Here is a 17503-nt window from a genome sequence, read left to right as displayed (position 1 = left end):
CACATATCCTGCCGTTGCCAGCATTTTGACTAATCATCTGCAACTTGGCGAGAAGAAAAATGCGTGGGCCAAGTTGACAGATGATTTCAACTCAATCGCCGGCAATCAAAAGGTTTGTATCTTTTGTAATTGAAATACTAACTAGCCATCACGCCGTTTCCCCACAGGGATACTCTTTTTTCATTCATATACATACTCTTCTATTGTTCCGATTCCGTAATACTATTATAATACTGTATTATTGAATTCCTTCTTAGCGGACCCAAGCGCAGCTTAAGAAATGCTGGGACAACATTAAGTCAAAAAGGAAGATGGAGCTCTGCGAGGAAAAGAGGAGCAGGATGAAGACGGGAGGGGGCAGGCTGTCGCCAACTGTCTCTGATGAGCATCATCCCGTTGACAGCGTGCTGGACTTGGCCACCAACGTTGAACTGAGCTTTAGCAACGACAGCGATCGCGGTTAGTTTAAGAAAGTTATGTGAAATATTTTGGCTACTTGTTTATTTAACTTTGACCTTATTTCTTATAAAGTATTGTTTAAGTTTCAGATACCGCTGTGCCCAGCACCAGCACGTCTGCTTTATTCAGCATGCCATGGACTGACCAGTCGACGGAAGTGCCGGTGTTTGGTAAGTCAATTTTTGATAATATAATTGATTCTTATCAATTCAAAATGTGATTTGTTGTTAGATGGTAGTGTTCGCATTTCTCTGTAGGAACTTATTACATAATTTTATCAGTTGTCATGCTAAATCTTAAATAATTTTCGAGATAGAAATATTGCAAAAGTGTTTTTAATTTTCAGATATAACAAAAACACCGGAGGAAAGTTCAACGCCCCAGCTCAAGACGAAGACACGTCGCATTATAGCCAAGAAAGGTGACTATATTTACCTCTCTATTTGCTGTGATTACTTGCATTTTCGTACAAAGGTTCAAATAATGCTCGGAGTTCGGAGAGCTTTACTTTAACCTCTCGTTTTCCACCATAAAGAAAGAGGGGCCCTGTTGAAGATGCTGTGTGGGGAATGTTTTTGAGGAAGGAGTGAAAATGGGTCTTGAAGAGACCAATGTTGTAGGAGGGAGGAAAAACAGAGGCCAGCAAATCGTTCCACAGCCGAGCTGTTGATGACAAATGTCATCCGTGTACATGCAATGAATATGCTAATATCGATCACTTCGTCGGTAATCTGGCCTCATACAAAAGATGCATTAAACTTAATTTGTTTGCTAGTAGGTACCACGATAATACATCATGTAAACATAATATGCCTACCAGTACTGCACTCCAAAACTATTTAATGTACTAGAAATCATAGGTACTTGAAAAATTTATCAAATCGGATGACATAATCCAGGATTTCTTACTTTTTATATTTAAATCTTTGTGGGTACCTTTTAGAGATAATTTATATTTCTACATTTTTACTGTTTTTTTTCTTACTTTAAATTTTAATTTTTACTTGTAATTTATAGTTTGCACTTTATATTTACTTTACACTTACTTACTTTACTGTGTAAATAAATAAATATGTTGGGCGCGTGTTTGGCGTGTTTCCCGACTGTGCACTATGTCATGGGGCACAGAGTGTTAATTACACAAATAAACCTGTTATTTACATTGATGACTAATCAGCTTGCAATTTTGTGTTGTTTCACTAATCAGCTTGTAATTTTGTGTTGTTTCAGACTTGATACCATCTAGTGGGCAGGTGGTTCGGGACGAGGGCCAAGTGCGTTGCCTCAGAAGCACCAATCTAACAAAGTACGATGAAGAAATGCACGTAGTAAGGATGGAGACTGCCCGGGAGCAGAGAGAGACTGCCCGGGAGCAGAAGGAGACTGCCCGGAAGCAGAGGGAGACTGCCCAGGAGATTGCCCGGGAGCAGATCGAGACTGCCCGGGAGCAGAGGGAGACTGCCCAGCAGATTGCCCGGGAGCAGATCGAGACTGCTCGGGAGCAGTCGAAAGGAGCTCGTCTGCAGAACGAACTTATAGAACTACAAATAAGAAGAGCGAAGGCAGAATTGGAAAAAGAGCTCGCCAATAAATAAATATGAATAAAAAATATATTAATCTCCAATAAATGTTTTATTTATTTTCCATTCTGTTTCAATTTTTTTGATAATGGACATTATTAATACATACATAGGTATATATTTAAGATAAACCCTTGTGCTCTTTCATAATTCAATACACAGCATAATTATAACATATTATAAAAAATATGACTTCACTACTCATTACATTAGATAAGGTGTCCTTTCACAGCATGACATTACACAGCACAATTACTATGCATTAAAAAATATGACTTCATTAGTCATAACATTAGATATGGTGTCCTTTCACAGTTCAATACACAGCACAATTACTATACATTATATATGGTGTCCTTTCACAGTTAATTACACAGCACAATTATTATACATTAGATATGGTGTCCTTTCACAGTTCATTACACGGCACAATTACTGACGTCACTATTCATTACATATATGGTGTCCTTTCACAGTTCATTACACATCACGTAAAATGTCTTTGGATAAATGCATCTCTTATCGTTCTGCCTGAAGCAGACTGCACCACCGAATTGACAGGTATATTTATACCCTCAAACCGCCCAAAATGCTGGTCGTTTGACGATATACATAAATTATGCAAAATGGCACACGCAACGATAATGTTTGTAGTATTACTTAGTTTATTTTCTAATTTCCTCCTCAGACAAGGAAATCTCCTCTTCCATACACCAAATAATCTTTCGACTACATTCCGTGTGGAAATTTGCGCCTTATTATATTTTTCTTGCCCTTCATTTGCAGGATTTAATACTGGTGTGAACATATAATTTGTCTGGCCATATCCGCTGTCCCCGAGAAGAATGCCTGTAATCCTTTTCTCCTCAAACTTTAGGCGGCACGCGCTGTTTTGAAATATCCTGGAATCGTGGGTAGAACCAGGCCACCTGGCAACTATGTCCAAAAATTCCAAACGTGGACCTGACACAGCTTGCACATTCAAGGAGAACCATCCTTTCCTGTTGCGAAAAGATTCCCCTATTGTTCGGCTTGGGCTCTTGATGGCAATGTGTGTACAGTCAATACATCCGACGACTCCTGGAAATTGGGCTCTTGAATAGAAGAGTTTCCGATTTTCAGCGTAGTCCTGGGGCCGTTGAGGAAAATGAATAAATTCAGTTATCCGTTGCGCCAATCTGGAGGAAATCTTTTGCACTACTCTGCTGGAGGTTGGTTGGCTCAGTTTGTGTAGATCTCCCGCAACAATCTGGAATCATATAAAAATATGTAGGTAGTTAATGAACATTGAAAATAATACAAGATGAACACTCCATCTAGATATTTTGTACATCTAAGGGCATCTGGTTAATTTTAGGTTGACATCATGTTTTCATTAAATAATATATGCATTCTTTCATTCTTTGTCGATTTCAAATCAGTACAGACATAATGTAAATAACAAGTTTCAGCATCACAAAATGTAATATTTTCGTTTCACAAAAGTAGAACATAATTTGACAATAGATATCTAGTAAAAAAGACGCATTTACCTGATAATTACCAGTAGCGTAGAATCGCAGCGCGATAGCTACCTGAATAACAGGAGGTATGGGCAAGCCTCTATTATTAACTAAAGCGTAATTCGGAAATAATAGAGGAATTAATATATGCATTACAGTTGTTTTCTCCAACCGATAACGATCCTTAAATTGCCGGTCACTGTAAAACTCCACGGGATTTTCAAAATCGCGTAAATAACGCCGCACGCTGCCCATATTGTCCGTGCCAACGTCGTCACGTGTATTGTATGGATCAACGATGTAATCCAAAAACTCGTTATCCATTTCCATGATCTCCATTTCCATAATCTGCATCTCCATTGTTTTATGTTTTCAACAGCAACAACCGCAACAACTGGGAACAAATCACCGACTTAGCAAGGCAAAGGTACCCTACCCACCAACCTCGAGTTTTGACAGCTAAAAGTCAAAGTAAGCAAGTATGCGCGTGCGCAGTGTCGTAGAGACTTCCATAGTGACGTCTCTGAATACAAAATTTTTTGAAATCTTGAGAAAGGTAGCTTCCTTACTAAGTGACGTCACACCGACTTTAGGCGTGTCTCTGAATATAAAACGGTGTTTTTTAAAGGAAAGGAAGGTTTCTTGAACTAAAGGATCGACTCTGAATACGGGTGTAAATCGTGTTATAGATATGAGTTAAAAATAACAAAAACAGGTTTTGCCAACAGAAAACAAATGTTTGCGGCTTCGAACCTGTAGGAAAAGTGCGGTATACAATATTCATATTGAACAATTTAAAACCTTTGAATGCGTTTATGTTCTCTGAATAAATTTTTTTGTCTTGAAACATATCGGACTAGATTCCCCGAGAAAAAAATTAAATGAATAGTCACCAATTAATTATACGTTGAAAATCACAACTAAAACATATTGTATTATTAAATAAGATTTTTTTAATTTGACACATATTTTTGGCCAGCTTAATGTGCGCTGAGAACCTTTGTGGGGTAGTACGAGTATATATGAACTCGCATCTCCCTGTTACTGAATTAGCATTAACACGTTCCGAGATACCTTCAGAATATAGACTTTAGCGCTGCTGTTCTGAATACTTGAGCAAGTCTCATGACCCTGGGTTGTGCTGTGCTTCTGGTAGGTAGTGGCAGAGCCGGCCCTGAACCAAACAGCGCCTGACGCGAGTATTTTTTTCTTCTTTTTTAGGTTTTTGTGAAAAACCATCTTAAAGACTATCTGTTAGGTTAGGTATTATCAGTGCCTTCGCGCTGTAGAAATTCGGCACCCGGAGCGGACTGCTCCAATTGGGCCCGCGCAGGGCCGGCCCTGGTGGTTGCTGAATAAAGAGATCTTGTCTAGGATGCTGAAGGAGATGACAAGGTCGACCTGAGGCGAACTGATGTTATCATATTGAATTGCGGTAACAATGTCTACATATTTATGAAAATATGGCTAGTGTCTAAAAAAGTAGTAAAATAAATAACACAAAGAAGTGCAGTTGCGATTTCTGAGCAGAAAAACCATTTTTTGTAAAAAATCTGGTTTTGCAACGCTAATTGTCAGGTTTGATGGTCGGTGAATGTGAATTATGCATTAACATACCGCTACGGGAGTAATTTTAAGTAAAAGCATCATCCCACATTGATTCTCTAAGTAAATGTAGTTAGGTACTTATATTAATGAATGCTCAGACAATCGAAAATAGCGAAGGGTAAAAGAGTACTCGTTCGAATATTTGATATTTTGTATTTGTATATATGTGTGTTTAAAAAAAAAAATTGTAAAAGTCGAAAAGAATGTAACTTTACCAGGGTACCCCGTTCTAAGGTCACATTGTACATGATTTTGTATATTTTTTTATTTATTTTTTTATTATTTTCATATGGGTTACATTAATACATACATATTTTGAAAAATATAATATTAAGGTTCAAAATATAATATGAAATGTTTTTTTTGTAAGCACGTTAAAATATTGTAAGAAGAAAATTATAAAGCAGTACGTAGAAGAAAAACATAACATAAGCATAATATTTAAATAATAATCAGATAACGTCGATTCGAAATATCAAACTTATTGGTTTGACTGGAAAACCATCTCCGAAATATACCTTTATTTTATGTATATCTCTTCTAAAACTACTATAATAATATTCTATCACCTACGTACGTAATTTGAATTTAACAAAATTGACGAAAAGTGCAAGACTTTTAGCTTTCTTTGATGAAATAAAAAATTTATTATTTCTTTGATTTACTATTTCTAACTAGCTGTACCCCGCCAAGCATCGCTGTGGCTCAGTATGTGCAGATAGAGAAACAATAGCGCAATTTGCTTTTAAGTTCAACAGATGGCGCTATTTTTCCAAAAAAGTATATTTTTACCTGTCACACGTGATATCTATTTAATATAGAAAAACACACGCTTATTCAAATACAAACTTGTATTAAAATTTCAAAGCAATCAATGATGAAATTTCGGAGATTTACGATTTTGAACAATAAACATTTACATTTTTATTTATATAGAAAGGTAGATTATTATTTATAATTATAAAAAGTTCATTCATGGTGAATTCTATTTTAATTTATGAAATTATTAACACGACATTATTATTAAATAAGATTTTATTATGAATTTTCTTATTTCAAACCGTTATAACTTTTTTTAAAGAAAACACGCTGGGAAAAGGGTTAAGATTTATGTAAAATTGCTTATTTTATTGGGTTTTGCTATGCATGCTAATTTCAAAAAGATTTTGAAGAATTTAAATTGTATGGAATATGGGAACAATTATTTGCATTCAATGGAATAAAGCTTTAAAGCTAATCTTAACTTACGCGTATTATAAAATTTACGTACAATCAAAATGCTTATCACATAGCTTTATAATTATTCCCATGATAATAAGGTCGTACTAAACATCCATTATTCTTATTAATCTTTATAAACTTGAACAATAAACTTATCTTCATTTAAGGTGACTTTAGACAAAATGGATTAAGCTAAAGATATTCACAAAGAAGAAGAATAATTAAGTTTAACTGTTAACTGAGCCTTGACTTGTTTTGTCTAACCGGTGTTGCGTGTCCTTCAACAAACCAGCGTTCATGAAACCAGTCCCAAAAATTGTCTGCGAATTGTGATGATAACAATAGATTGGTACTTAATAAAAATTAAGTAGTCATTTGGCTGACAATAGAAACACGAATTAAAAATTAAATTACCAGAAGTTAAACTGTGTAGAAATCTGTATGTTATGATTAAAAAGCCGGTTTTTGTCTGTTAGTACCGAAGTAGCAGAAAAATATGTTTCCTGGTTTTTCTGTCTGGAATATTCTAGGTTGACTATGTCATCTTATTTCTTCGGTTGATTCCATATTTATCATATCGGTTAACATAATCCAGGATTTATTACTTTTTATATTTAAATCATTGTCGGTACCTTGAGATAGGTATCTTATTGGTACATTTTATTGTTTTATTTCAATCTTTAAATTTTTATTTTTATTTTTACTTTTTCCTAATAAATTATGGTTTGTACTTTAATACTTTATATTTTAAACTATTCACTTTACAATTTACTTTTATACATTATAGTTTTTATACACTACTTATTACCTTACTTTTTACCTATTTTCTTAAATTTTACTAACATTTATACTGTTATTCTTCATGTTGTTGTACTATTATAAGTATGTCAATTATGTTAATGGCACGTGTTGTGCCGTATATGTGTAAATAAATAAATAAATAAATAAATATTTTTCATTTGTTTTTTGGGGTTAATATTAGAAGTTTAAAGTCAAGTTTTGATATTTTGAATTACGTATTAGAAAGTATACCAAACTGTTCATCTTTTATTGCTAAGCCAGCTATTTAAATTGGCATCGGTATTTTACGCTAGGAATTTCGTTAAAAAATCAGTGTTATGGTATTTGACCCCCTACTCCAAGAATTAACCCTTTGCCAGATTAAGCAAATGGTTAAAATTTCACATTTATTTATTTAGTTTTTAACGGACCATGTCCAAAGCAAAACATTTTTTTTACAAAACAGTACATTTTAAGCACGAGTACTTAATGAAATATGTTCAAAAATTATATTTTTCGTACAGTTTAATAAGAATGGACCACCAAAATAGAATTTAACAGATTACCGAATGAAGTACTCGTTTTATGATAGTGATTGCGCTATAAAAGAAGATGAAATTATAATAAAAATACCACATTCAGATCTTCATTATCTAATACCGTCGAGGCTATGATGAAAGTTGTAAAAATATAACATCGTTTGCGAAAATTTTCCGCTATTTGAAGAGGGGGTGAAAAAAAGAGGGATAATCCTGTGGAATATTTTGTTGGAAAGGTCTTTAGGGAACAATTTCATAGGTTCTGTTAATTTCAGTGATAATGAAAGTCATTTGATGACCATCGTTATCTGGTGGCTAGTGGATTTAATGGTAATTGAAATCCAGTGGTGGGTTTAATAGTTATTGTAATCCATGTAGTAGTGAATACAATGCTCATTGGAATCTAGTATCTAGTTGAATTTACGAATATTGCAATTCTTATTTTTATTTTTTATTTATTAAATATACAAATAAAGCACAATAGATTTATAAATTTAGATGGGTCGAGGCTAATTGCGAAAAAATGTTTTTTTTTCAACGAAACTACCCAACTTAATTGTGAATTTTATTTTTATCTCGTGTTTGAATTAGGGAGAGGCGCTATTATAGATGGCTATTATAAGGTGTTTAGAAAATGACTTTAATTGATGTACATAATAAATATCAAATAATAATAAACATAGATGATAAACTCAAATAAAATAATGTTAACTAATCCGAACAAACATAATAAGAATATTCTAAAATAATAAACTTAAAAACATATAATTATACGTACCTATAATAAAAAAAAAATTATAACAGATTACTCCAGAAAAATGAAAAAATATTTTATTCCAAACTTGACGATAAACAAAATATTATTTCGAATAATAATATTCCGTTGCCACCTGAATCAGGTATGCGCGATTTTTGGACTAAAATTTGGAGTAAAGATATAAAACATAACGAGTCAAGTCCCTGGATAGAAAATAAAGAACTCAATTATTCAGGCATTGAACAAATGAGTTTTTCTAATATATCAGTTGAATTGTTAACCAAAAATATTAAAAATACTCATAATTGGAAAGCCACGAGTTGCGATTGGATACATAATTTTTGGTACAAACGTCTGACTACTTTACATCCTCTTTTGGCAAAAAATCTTTCAAAATTTGTCAGTCAACCTCAAAATTTTCCAAATTTTCTAACTAAGGGCATTACTTATATGTTGCCCAGAAGCGAAAATATGAATAATCCCTCTCAGTACAGACCCATTATATGTTAACTGACAATATACATAATTTTAACCTCTTGCTTGACAGATTTAATATATACTCATTTAGATAAAAACAATATTTTATCTTAACAACAAAAAGGTTGTCGCAGAAAACATATGGGATGTAAAGAACAATTAGTTATTGATTCTGTAATTCTAAAACAGATTCAAACTCGAAAACGTAATTTACATACTTGTAATATAGACAACAAAAAGACTTTCGATAGTGTCCCGTACTCGTGGCTGGTCAAAGTATTGAATATATATAAAATTAACCCCATTATTATTAGCTTTTTGGAAAATATTATGTCCTTTTGGAATACCAATTAACTTATCAATTTAAAAGGTAAGAAAATAGTAATACCGGGCATTTCAATTTTTCAAGGAGACTCATTGAGTCATCTTTGGTTTTGCTTAGCATTGAATCCTCTATCTAAAATGTTAATTAAAAGCAAGTTTGGAATAAAAGTTAAGGGTAATACAAGGGAGAGTAGTACAATTTCGCATTTATTATTTATGGATGATATAAAATTATTTTCGAATTCTGAACAAAATTTAGAGAAAATGATCGAGGTAGTTAAAAACTTTACAGATCATATCAAAATGACTTTTGGTTTAGATAAATGTAGAACGATCCATATAACAGACCGAGCGATTAGTCATAATAGACCCGATATAGTTTTACATGACAAAATTTAAAAAATAACTTATATCATTGATGTCGCTATTCCAAATTCCTGTAACATTAAAAAATCTATTAATGAAAGAATAAGAAAATACACAGATTTAGGAAATGAGATAAAAAGAATTTGGCATTCTCAGACTATAAAAATATTACCATTCGTTATTTCGGCTACTGGCATTATACCTAGCTCTCTCATTAAAAATTTAGGCGTATTAAATCTATCAAAAAAATTATGTAAAAATATGCAAAAATCGGTCATTTTAAATACATGTAGGATAACAAAAGATTTTTTAAATATTTATGTTGAGGGATCAGTAGGATTTATAGGCCCTGTTAGGAGTTCTACCGAGCCGAACCCTCTGATATGAAAATATCTGGAGTCGGTGAATTATTTTTCCATTTGATCTCTGGTGAGTTGACGTGTTGTTCTTGTATTGTTTTGTATTTATTTTGCTTATATAATGCACTTGCATAATGTTGATTGACTAGATGATCATTTGTGGAAAAGTGTTTGGAAGGGTTTAGTTTTTCCAATGGGGAAGATTTAACCCGGACATAGAAAAACTACAAAACGATAATGAGAGAAGTACGTGAATTGTGCAGAGATGAGATTGAATGAGAAGAAAATGGACGGTCTAAGCATAGACGAAACATGGAACCACATAAAAGTGAGTCTTTGTGAATCTGCTAGAGAGGTTTGTGGAATAAGTACGCAAGGTAGGAAGAAATGTGATGCATGGTGGGATGATGAGATTAAAGCACTGGTCTCAGAGAAGAAGAAAGCATGGTTATGGCTGATTGCGGCTGGCAGTGCTTCCAGCGAAGAGAAAGATCGAGCGAAAAAAGTAAATAAGGAATGTAAGAAAAAAGTAAGAGTTGGAGTGAAAGAACGAAAGACACTCCTGGAAGAGGAAGAAGGAATGAAAATGACAAAATATTTCCAAGAAAACATTAAGTTGTTTTAGAAGGAAGTCAAAAGGTCCCGGTGTGGCCCTGAAACCGGAAGCATGAAATGATAAAATCGAAAGATGGAAAAATGTTGACGAATGAGGAAAAAATAAAAGAGAGATGGATGAAGTATTTCGAGGAAGTCTTTGAAAGCGAAGTGAGTGACAGTGATTCTAGCGGTGAATCAGACATGAATGATGATGGACTGAATGTTACCGAAATTAGCATGGATGAGATAGAAAGATCAATTAAGTGTATGAAGATTTGGTAAGGCTATCGGTTTCGACAATATTGCTGCTGAATATTTTAAAGGAGGTAGCCGTATAATTCTCACATGGTTGTGCAATCTTTTTAACCAATGCTTAAAGGAACGTTTTTACCACCTTTAGATTGGAGAAGGGCAGTGATCATGCCATTATACAAAGGTAAAGGGTCACGTATGGAATGTGGGAATCATAGGGCTATTAGTCTGCTTAGTTCAGTTAGCAAGCTGTATGGTAGAATTTTGATTGAAAGGGTAAGAAAGGAAACAAAGGATAAAATATGGGATGTGCAAGGTGCTTTTATGAGTGGAAGGGGGTGCATGGACCAGATCTTCTCATTGCGTATGCTCACCGAGAAGTTTCTGGCAAAAAACCAGAAACTTTTCAGTGCCTTTGTAGATCTACAAAAAGCATACGACCGAGTAGACAGGAAAAATCTATGGAAGGTGTTGTCCAAGTATGGAGTGAATGCGAATCTGACTCAGGCAATTGCGTCTCTATATGAGGGAAACGTTGCATGTGTTAGGGTGAACGGTGGTTTTACGGGGTGGTTTGATATCATAAAAGGTGTTAAAAAAGGCTGCGTAATGTCACCGTGGTTATTCAATCTATTAATGGATAATTGTATTCAAGAATTTGAGATCGAATGTAATCTAGTATAAATTTTGATGACAATTGTTTTCTAGAAAATAATTTGAGATCGAATGTAATCTAGTAGCAGGTTCGTAGACTGGAACCAGAGCACACAACGGAAATTAAATCATACAAAACCGCCCAAATGAAAATATGGTCGGAATATCTGGAAATGTTTGTTAGAATGCAAAAACGGTCGCAATTGTCAGTTTTTTCAGAGTTCGATGAATAAATAACAAGTAATGTTCAGACAATTGACTCATCAATGGGCAGACACTTGAAAATTTCGAGTTATTTTTCGGTGAAATTTGAATTGTTTTTTGCGGACAATGCGGTGTATTTTTCAAAAAAAACGGTTATATTTTGTGTTGTAATCTTCTGTGTTTATTAAATTAAAATAAAACATTTTTACTGACTGGTTTTATTGACGATGTACGTATTACAAGAAAGATGACAGCAGTGTACAGAGCATAGAGAAAAAAACAAAAGAAAACCAAATGGGTTGCCACATACAACATGTTGCCAACTTTTAAAGTAACATTATTATTATAGAAAATAATGTATTACATTTTATGTTTTAACATTTTGCTACAAGGGATGTTAAAAAAATACACTACTAAAGTATATGTATTTGGTAAAAAAAATCGAAAAATAAAATAATTTAAGCGGTGTTTTCGATTTGAAGATAACCGCTTTATTTTATAGGTATAAGAAAATCGCGTGAAAAATAATTTATATTTACACAGGTAAAATATTCGCCATATATAACCGGAAAATAGTTAATTTCCCGTTATTCTCGTGAAAATGGCAAAATTAGAGTTAATCGCATAAAAATAAGAAATTTTCAGATTTTAAGTAATGAGTTGTTTGCTGTTAAAAAATAAAATTTACCTCATTCATTTACTTCAAAATCTAAAGCATTACGGTTATCAAAAAGAAGTATTAATCTTAAAATAAAATCGCTTTGATGTCAGAGTTGGGGTATAATAGGTACTAACACAAGTGTGATCCATGCCGATCTGAAAGAAAACTAATGTCGCCTGCTTACATAAGATTTTTCAACACCTCAGTCCCAGAGAGGTTAATGATTTTGGTAATAACTGCTCGAGAAGGAATTAGATATTAGAGAATGTTTGTTGAAATTCATCCGAAGTAAGACAGAATTGAGCTTTTTCGTTAGATACACGGACACGTCACAATACTTCTGTTGGCTTATCTAATAAAAATATCCAGTGGTACATGTTATAATGCCTGCCATTCAATTTTTTTATTTTATAATTCTCAATTTTATTTTCGAAAAATTATAATGAAAGCTACCCCAATTCAAACGAGAATTCGTTGTTGTATGCTAACCTCCCACGGGAGTTACCTGTTATATTTTAGCATCGTTATGGAACAAATTCATTATAAATAATGGACGTAAATCAAATACCTCCCACTTTGATCCTAGATTTTATATTCTGGCTAATTTCCAACTGGAATAAATGAAAGAATTAATAATCGACGTTCCTCTCTAAAGGGAATTAACGGAAAATTCTAGCAGTCTACACAAATCGAATAACAATTGCAGTTTGGTAACTAAGCAAATTAGGTAAAACCGCGTTGTATCTACAATAAAATCCCACTCTCATTCAAAACTCACAACAATCTTTTAACAATTAAATCTCAAATAAAAGGCAAGATACAAAACATAGGATGATCAGAAATAGATAACATACTGACACCAAATGCAGACTGAAAACGAAACCATTCAACTAAACAAAAATCGCCATGTATAATCTATAAATATTTCAGAATGACACAATTTCACATATTTTTTAGTAGGTACTTCATTTAATTCATACTACTAAATTTAAATAAAATGTACATGAAATCCTCAGCACGGGAAATCTAAGTAAGGATATAATTGTATATATTTGTTATTAAAGAGGAAGAAAATAAAACACTTATTATTATTATAACTAAATAGTATTTAATAAAACCAGACCGTTCTCAACAATCTCAACCCCAAATTATATTTGACTGCCACCTGACGAGGAAAACACATAAAAAATGTTTGTCTATATATTTGAATGAATTATGAGTTATGACCTTATAAGTGACTGCAAACATTGTATTCCTTATGTTTTTGACCTGAGGAAATGCCATCAAATCTTTGTTTGTTATTGACATAGCATAAAGTTCAAACAAGCGACATATTTGTCAATGCATAAAAAATCATACACGGAAGTATAACATACAACCGATTGGTCAGTGGCTGAGTTGGTATCTAATTTCGGTCCCACCGAGGCGTTGTGAGTTCAATTCCTTGGTTGGCTTCTCCATCATGATACAAAAAACACTTTCCTCTTACTGTGGTGGTAGTAGGAGATTGTCAAATAATTCTGAGGTTATTCGTAATCGAAAAATTGCTATGAGACAGCTTCGTATTCCCTAGGGGCTATATCCGAAGTATTTTTCCGCCTTATTTGAGATGCAGAAAAATTCCGAGAAAAACTTAGTCTGGGCTACGAATTGACCCAATTATTCACAGAGCATGAAGAGTTTCCCATCACGGATTGAAAATATTTTAACATGATGTGATGGTAATATACAGAAAAAAGGTTCGTCAAATCCCGATAACATAAGCCCTTTCCAATAATATTAAACTTGAACTAGATACGAGAAATTGTTCTAAGTGTTCTTCGTTAGCGTTTTTTCTAAGCTTTCCAGATTCTGCTGTACTGTTTTCATATTTTTAAAAGTCAACAAAACTTATCGATTTGTGTTTTTGCGCATATGGATGCGCATTTGCTAATAATTTCGAAGGAAAGAAAAATGGGTTCAGTTCAAATAGGGTTGGGAGGTTTCCTGTTCAATTACTTGTTCAATTTTTGTCGTACTTGATTAGTCAACAAAAATGGAAAAATGTGAACCGGGCATAAGGGTTGTAGAGGAAAAAAGTGGACCACGTTAGGTCCCATGCACACTTAGAAGAGGATTATTTGATTAATATGTACCAGCGCCGGAATTTGTGTTTGCATATATTTGCATAGATATTTAGTGATCTGATTATTTAGGAGCACATATTGATCTACTTCCTTTCAACTTTAAGTTAAAAAAAAGATAAAAACATAAAGTTTCAAAACTAAGCAATAATCTTCTATTGCAACATTAAGATTTCTTATCAAAGTTTTCAGTGCAATAAAAAAACTGTGAATATTCCAGAGTCGATCAGCTTAAGTTTGATCTATTTCTATAATATGTAAACATATTTAGAGAAGCTGCGAAGAGAATCAAAAATATTAATTCTGTTTTTTTCACAACTACTGCTGTAAAGTGTTATATTACACGTAAATGAAGTGTAAATAAAATCCACAAAAACGACAGTGTAAAGCTCATTCAATTGGTTTTGAAAAATCACGGGAAAAGTGGAATGAAGGAACAGCCTACCTTGAATTCCCCAGAATCCCGGCAATAGTGCTCTCGACGAACTTGCACTGTTCACGGAGTGAGATTTCCTCCAAAACGAGATAATCTTTAATGTGATTTTTATATTTGCAAACAGAGCACAAAGCATGTGACGAGGAGACGACGATTGCACCTTCTTGCTACACGACACGAATTCGAATGTTGTACTTGCGACAATTTACAAAGCAACAAATCATCTTCTTCTTTCCAAATGTGGATAAGGCTGTTTTTAAGGAAGGAAATGGATAGTAGGTATGACAGTAGGTGTATGATGGGAAAAATGGTAGATATTATCTAAAATGTTTCAATACTAAACAACTACAATAAAACAATTATATTTATTGATCTCCGTTGTTTATTTATGTTGTTCACATCAATCCTCAATCTACACATCTGCCTTGATGATGGATACTGTGACGCTATCCAAAAGTTGGCTAAAGAAGGAAAAAATTACTAATACTTCTGGTCGTGAAAATCTCAAACCAGATCACATCGTGAAAATTAATTACTTAAAATGTGTATTTATAGATGAATATCTGAAAGAACATTTAAAATACTTTCTTCTTCCTCACCAGCGTCATTGTGATGGAAAGATGGGTTCCATTGAAGCTCTCAGAAGAAGGACTATATTGTTAAATTTTGTGAATAGAAGAATCTGTACCGTGGTATTTTTTTATCCAAAAATTAAAGAATCATTATTTAGAAACCCCTGTTCATTATTTGAGTGCAGTGTTAGTATTCTGAAGTGAAAATTTAAATCCACATGTGAAAACGTCCACTCAAGGATTTTATATGAAAAATAAACAAACGATGGCCAATGATTAATCTCCATGATATCTTATGGGTGATTTCGATTTCAGATCCAAAAAAAGATATTCGTGACATCCAATTTACTCACTTGATTTATGTAACCATACAACCCTTACCCAACGATCACAAAATCAGCTCGGGTAAATACAAGTAAGATATTCCAGCAGGCATTTTTTAAACTCGGTTTTTTGAAACAGGGATTTTTTCCAAAGCTGATTAATCATCAAAATAAATCGCTGCCTTTGCACTTACTCTCGAAAACTAGTTTAAAAAAACGTCCCTTTGTTTTTTTGTGAGTAGGTAACTCACGTATTTACACCACGTAAGGCCGAATTAACCTTTTTACGGGTTGTAAAAGGCTTTAAATATAAGAAAAATGAGAGGGTGGATTTTCATATGAATTTATTAGACGAGGAAATTGAAAGATACGTGAGAACATGAAATCTTGTGAATTATTTTATATGAGATACGAAAAGGTTCTTTGTTATTTCACACGAACTGATTTTATTCTATAATGCAAGCAAAACATCCTATAATAATGCTTCGGTGGTTTATTCCTTGAAAAAAGTTGGCTAAATTTAAAATGGTTAACAAATGAAAGAGATATTTTTTTATTCCTACATATTAAAAAAGCTTTTGTCAATAACAACTGTTTCGCATGATTACTTTGAAACTGGAAATTTATGAAATATAGATTAATAGTTCTTTACTTAATATTACCTACCTTTACCATCCAGCTTTGCCTGATAAGTGTAATTAAAAATAATCTCCATTATTATAGCAACTGTGTTGACCTAGAACCTTCAGACTGAATAATGTGGGTGCAAATTTCATGACGCCCGAGATCGCCATAAGATTATTTTTGCTTCAGATGACCAATAGATTTTCTCTGAAGAAAGCTAATTTTTTCATACGTTTTAAAATGCCACATTTTCTGCCACAACTCCATTTTTTAATTAGTTATTTGTAATGTGAATTCATTAATTGACCTACTTTAATGAATGTATGATGCATAATCCACTTAATTGAATAGTTATTTGAGCTCAGTAAATCAACCTAAGTCAAGCATTAAGAATTCTAAAACTGGTTATATTAAATTATGATGATTTTGCGTAGGAATTTTTAATTTTGAAAACATAAATGGCTTAAAATAAGTAATTATAATTACGGATAATTTTGGACATATCCAAGACAATTTACCTTCTTGGCGTATAAATGCTGAAATGAAAATAACTTTCAAATACGAAGTACGCTAGGGTCGTTATTTTTTTAAAGATTTGTCAGTGCTTTATTGCTAATTATATTAAGAAACGGAAAAAGAAAGCTTTGTTGTGTTATGTATTTTTTTATTGTGTATCAGTGAAAAACAGTGAAAGTTTAACTGAAAAAATGTCCAAAAATTTCCAGCATTTTGTTAACAATTTTCTATGTTTTAAGGGATGTTGTATACCAATTAATTGAGCAGTTAATTTTGGCCTTCCACTAGAAGTATTTGTGCTCTGGACCAATTTGAGATACGAGATGGATTAAGCATCGGCAATTAATCAATAGGGTGGGCTACATCTTCTTCACCCCTATCTCGCACCGAGGGGAACGGCCTTGGGATATGGGATGTCAGTTTCATTAACGAGTGCGGCACCGACTTAATAATCGTGCCTTTAAATTAGGGATGTATTGTTTAGATATCATTATCATGTTATTATAGAGAAGAAGCTAGATTGGTTAATTTTGTTAATTTGCTTAAATTATAAATAATCTAAAGGACAT

The 17503-nt window shown here is 33.2% G+C and overlaps 2 protein-coding genes across 2 annotated transcripts in view; one reads left to right on the top strand and one right to left on the bottom strand.

Moving 5' to 3' along the window:
• The window catches only part of LOC149420485 (uncharacterized), a 199007-nt gene that overhangs the window by 87407 nt on the left and 94097 nt on the right, over nucleotides 1–17503 (bottom strand). The window lies entirely within an intron of this gene.
• Nucleotides 49–2070, top strand: LOC149420486 (uncharacterized). Its single transcript, XM_089636174.1, has 5 exons — nucleotides 49–112; nucleotides 258–459; nucleotides 543–629; nucleotides 806–880; nucleotides 1690–2070. Exons 2-5 carry the CDS (start codon nucleotides 312–314, stop codon nucleotides 2052–2054), a joined length of 675 nt encoding a protein of 224 aa, XP_089492300.1. The 5' UTR covers nucleotides 49–112; nucleotides 258–311; the 3' UTR covers nucleotides 2055–2070.

Source organism: Hesperophylax consimilis, chromosome 10 (genome assembly GCF_061612785.1).
Source record: "Hesperophylax consimilis isolate HC1 chromosome 10, BYU_Hcon_1.0, whole genome shotgun sequence".
NCBI classification, from domain to species: domain Eukaryota; kingdom Metazoa; phylum Arthropoda; class Insecta; order Trichoptera; family Limnephilidae; genus Hesperophylax; species Hesperophylax consimilis.
This window is presented reverse-complemented; position numbering and strand designations above follow the sequence as displayed.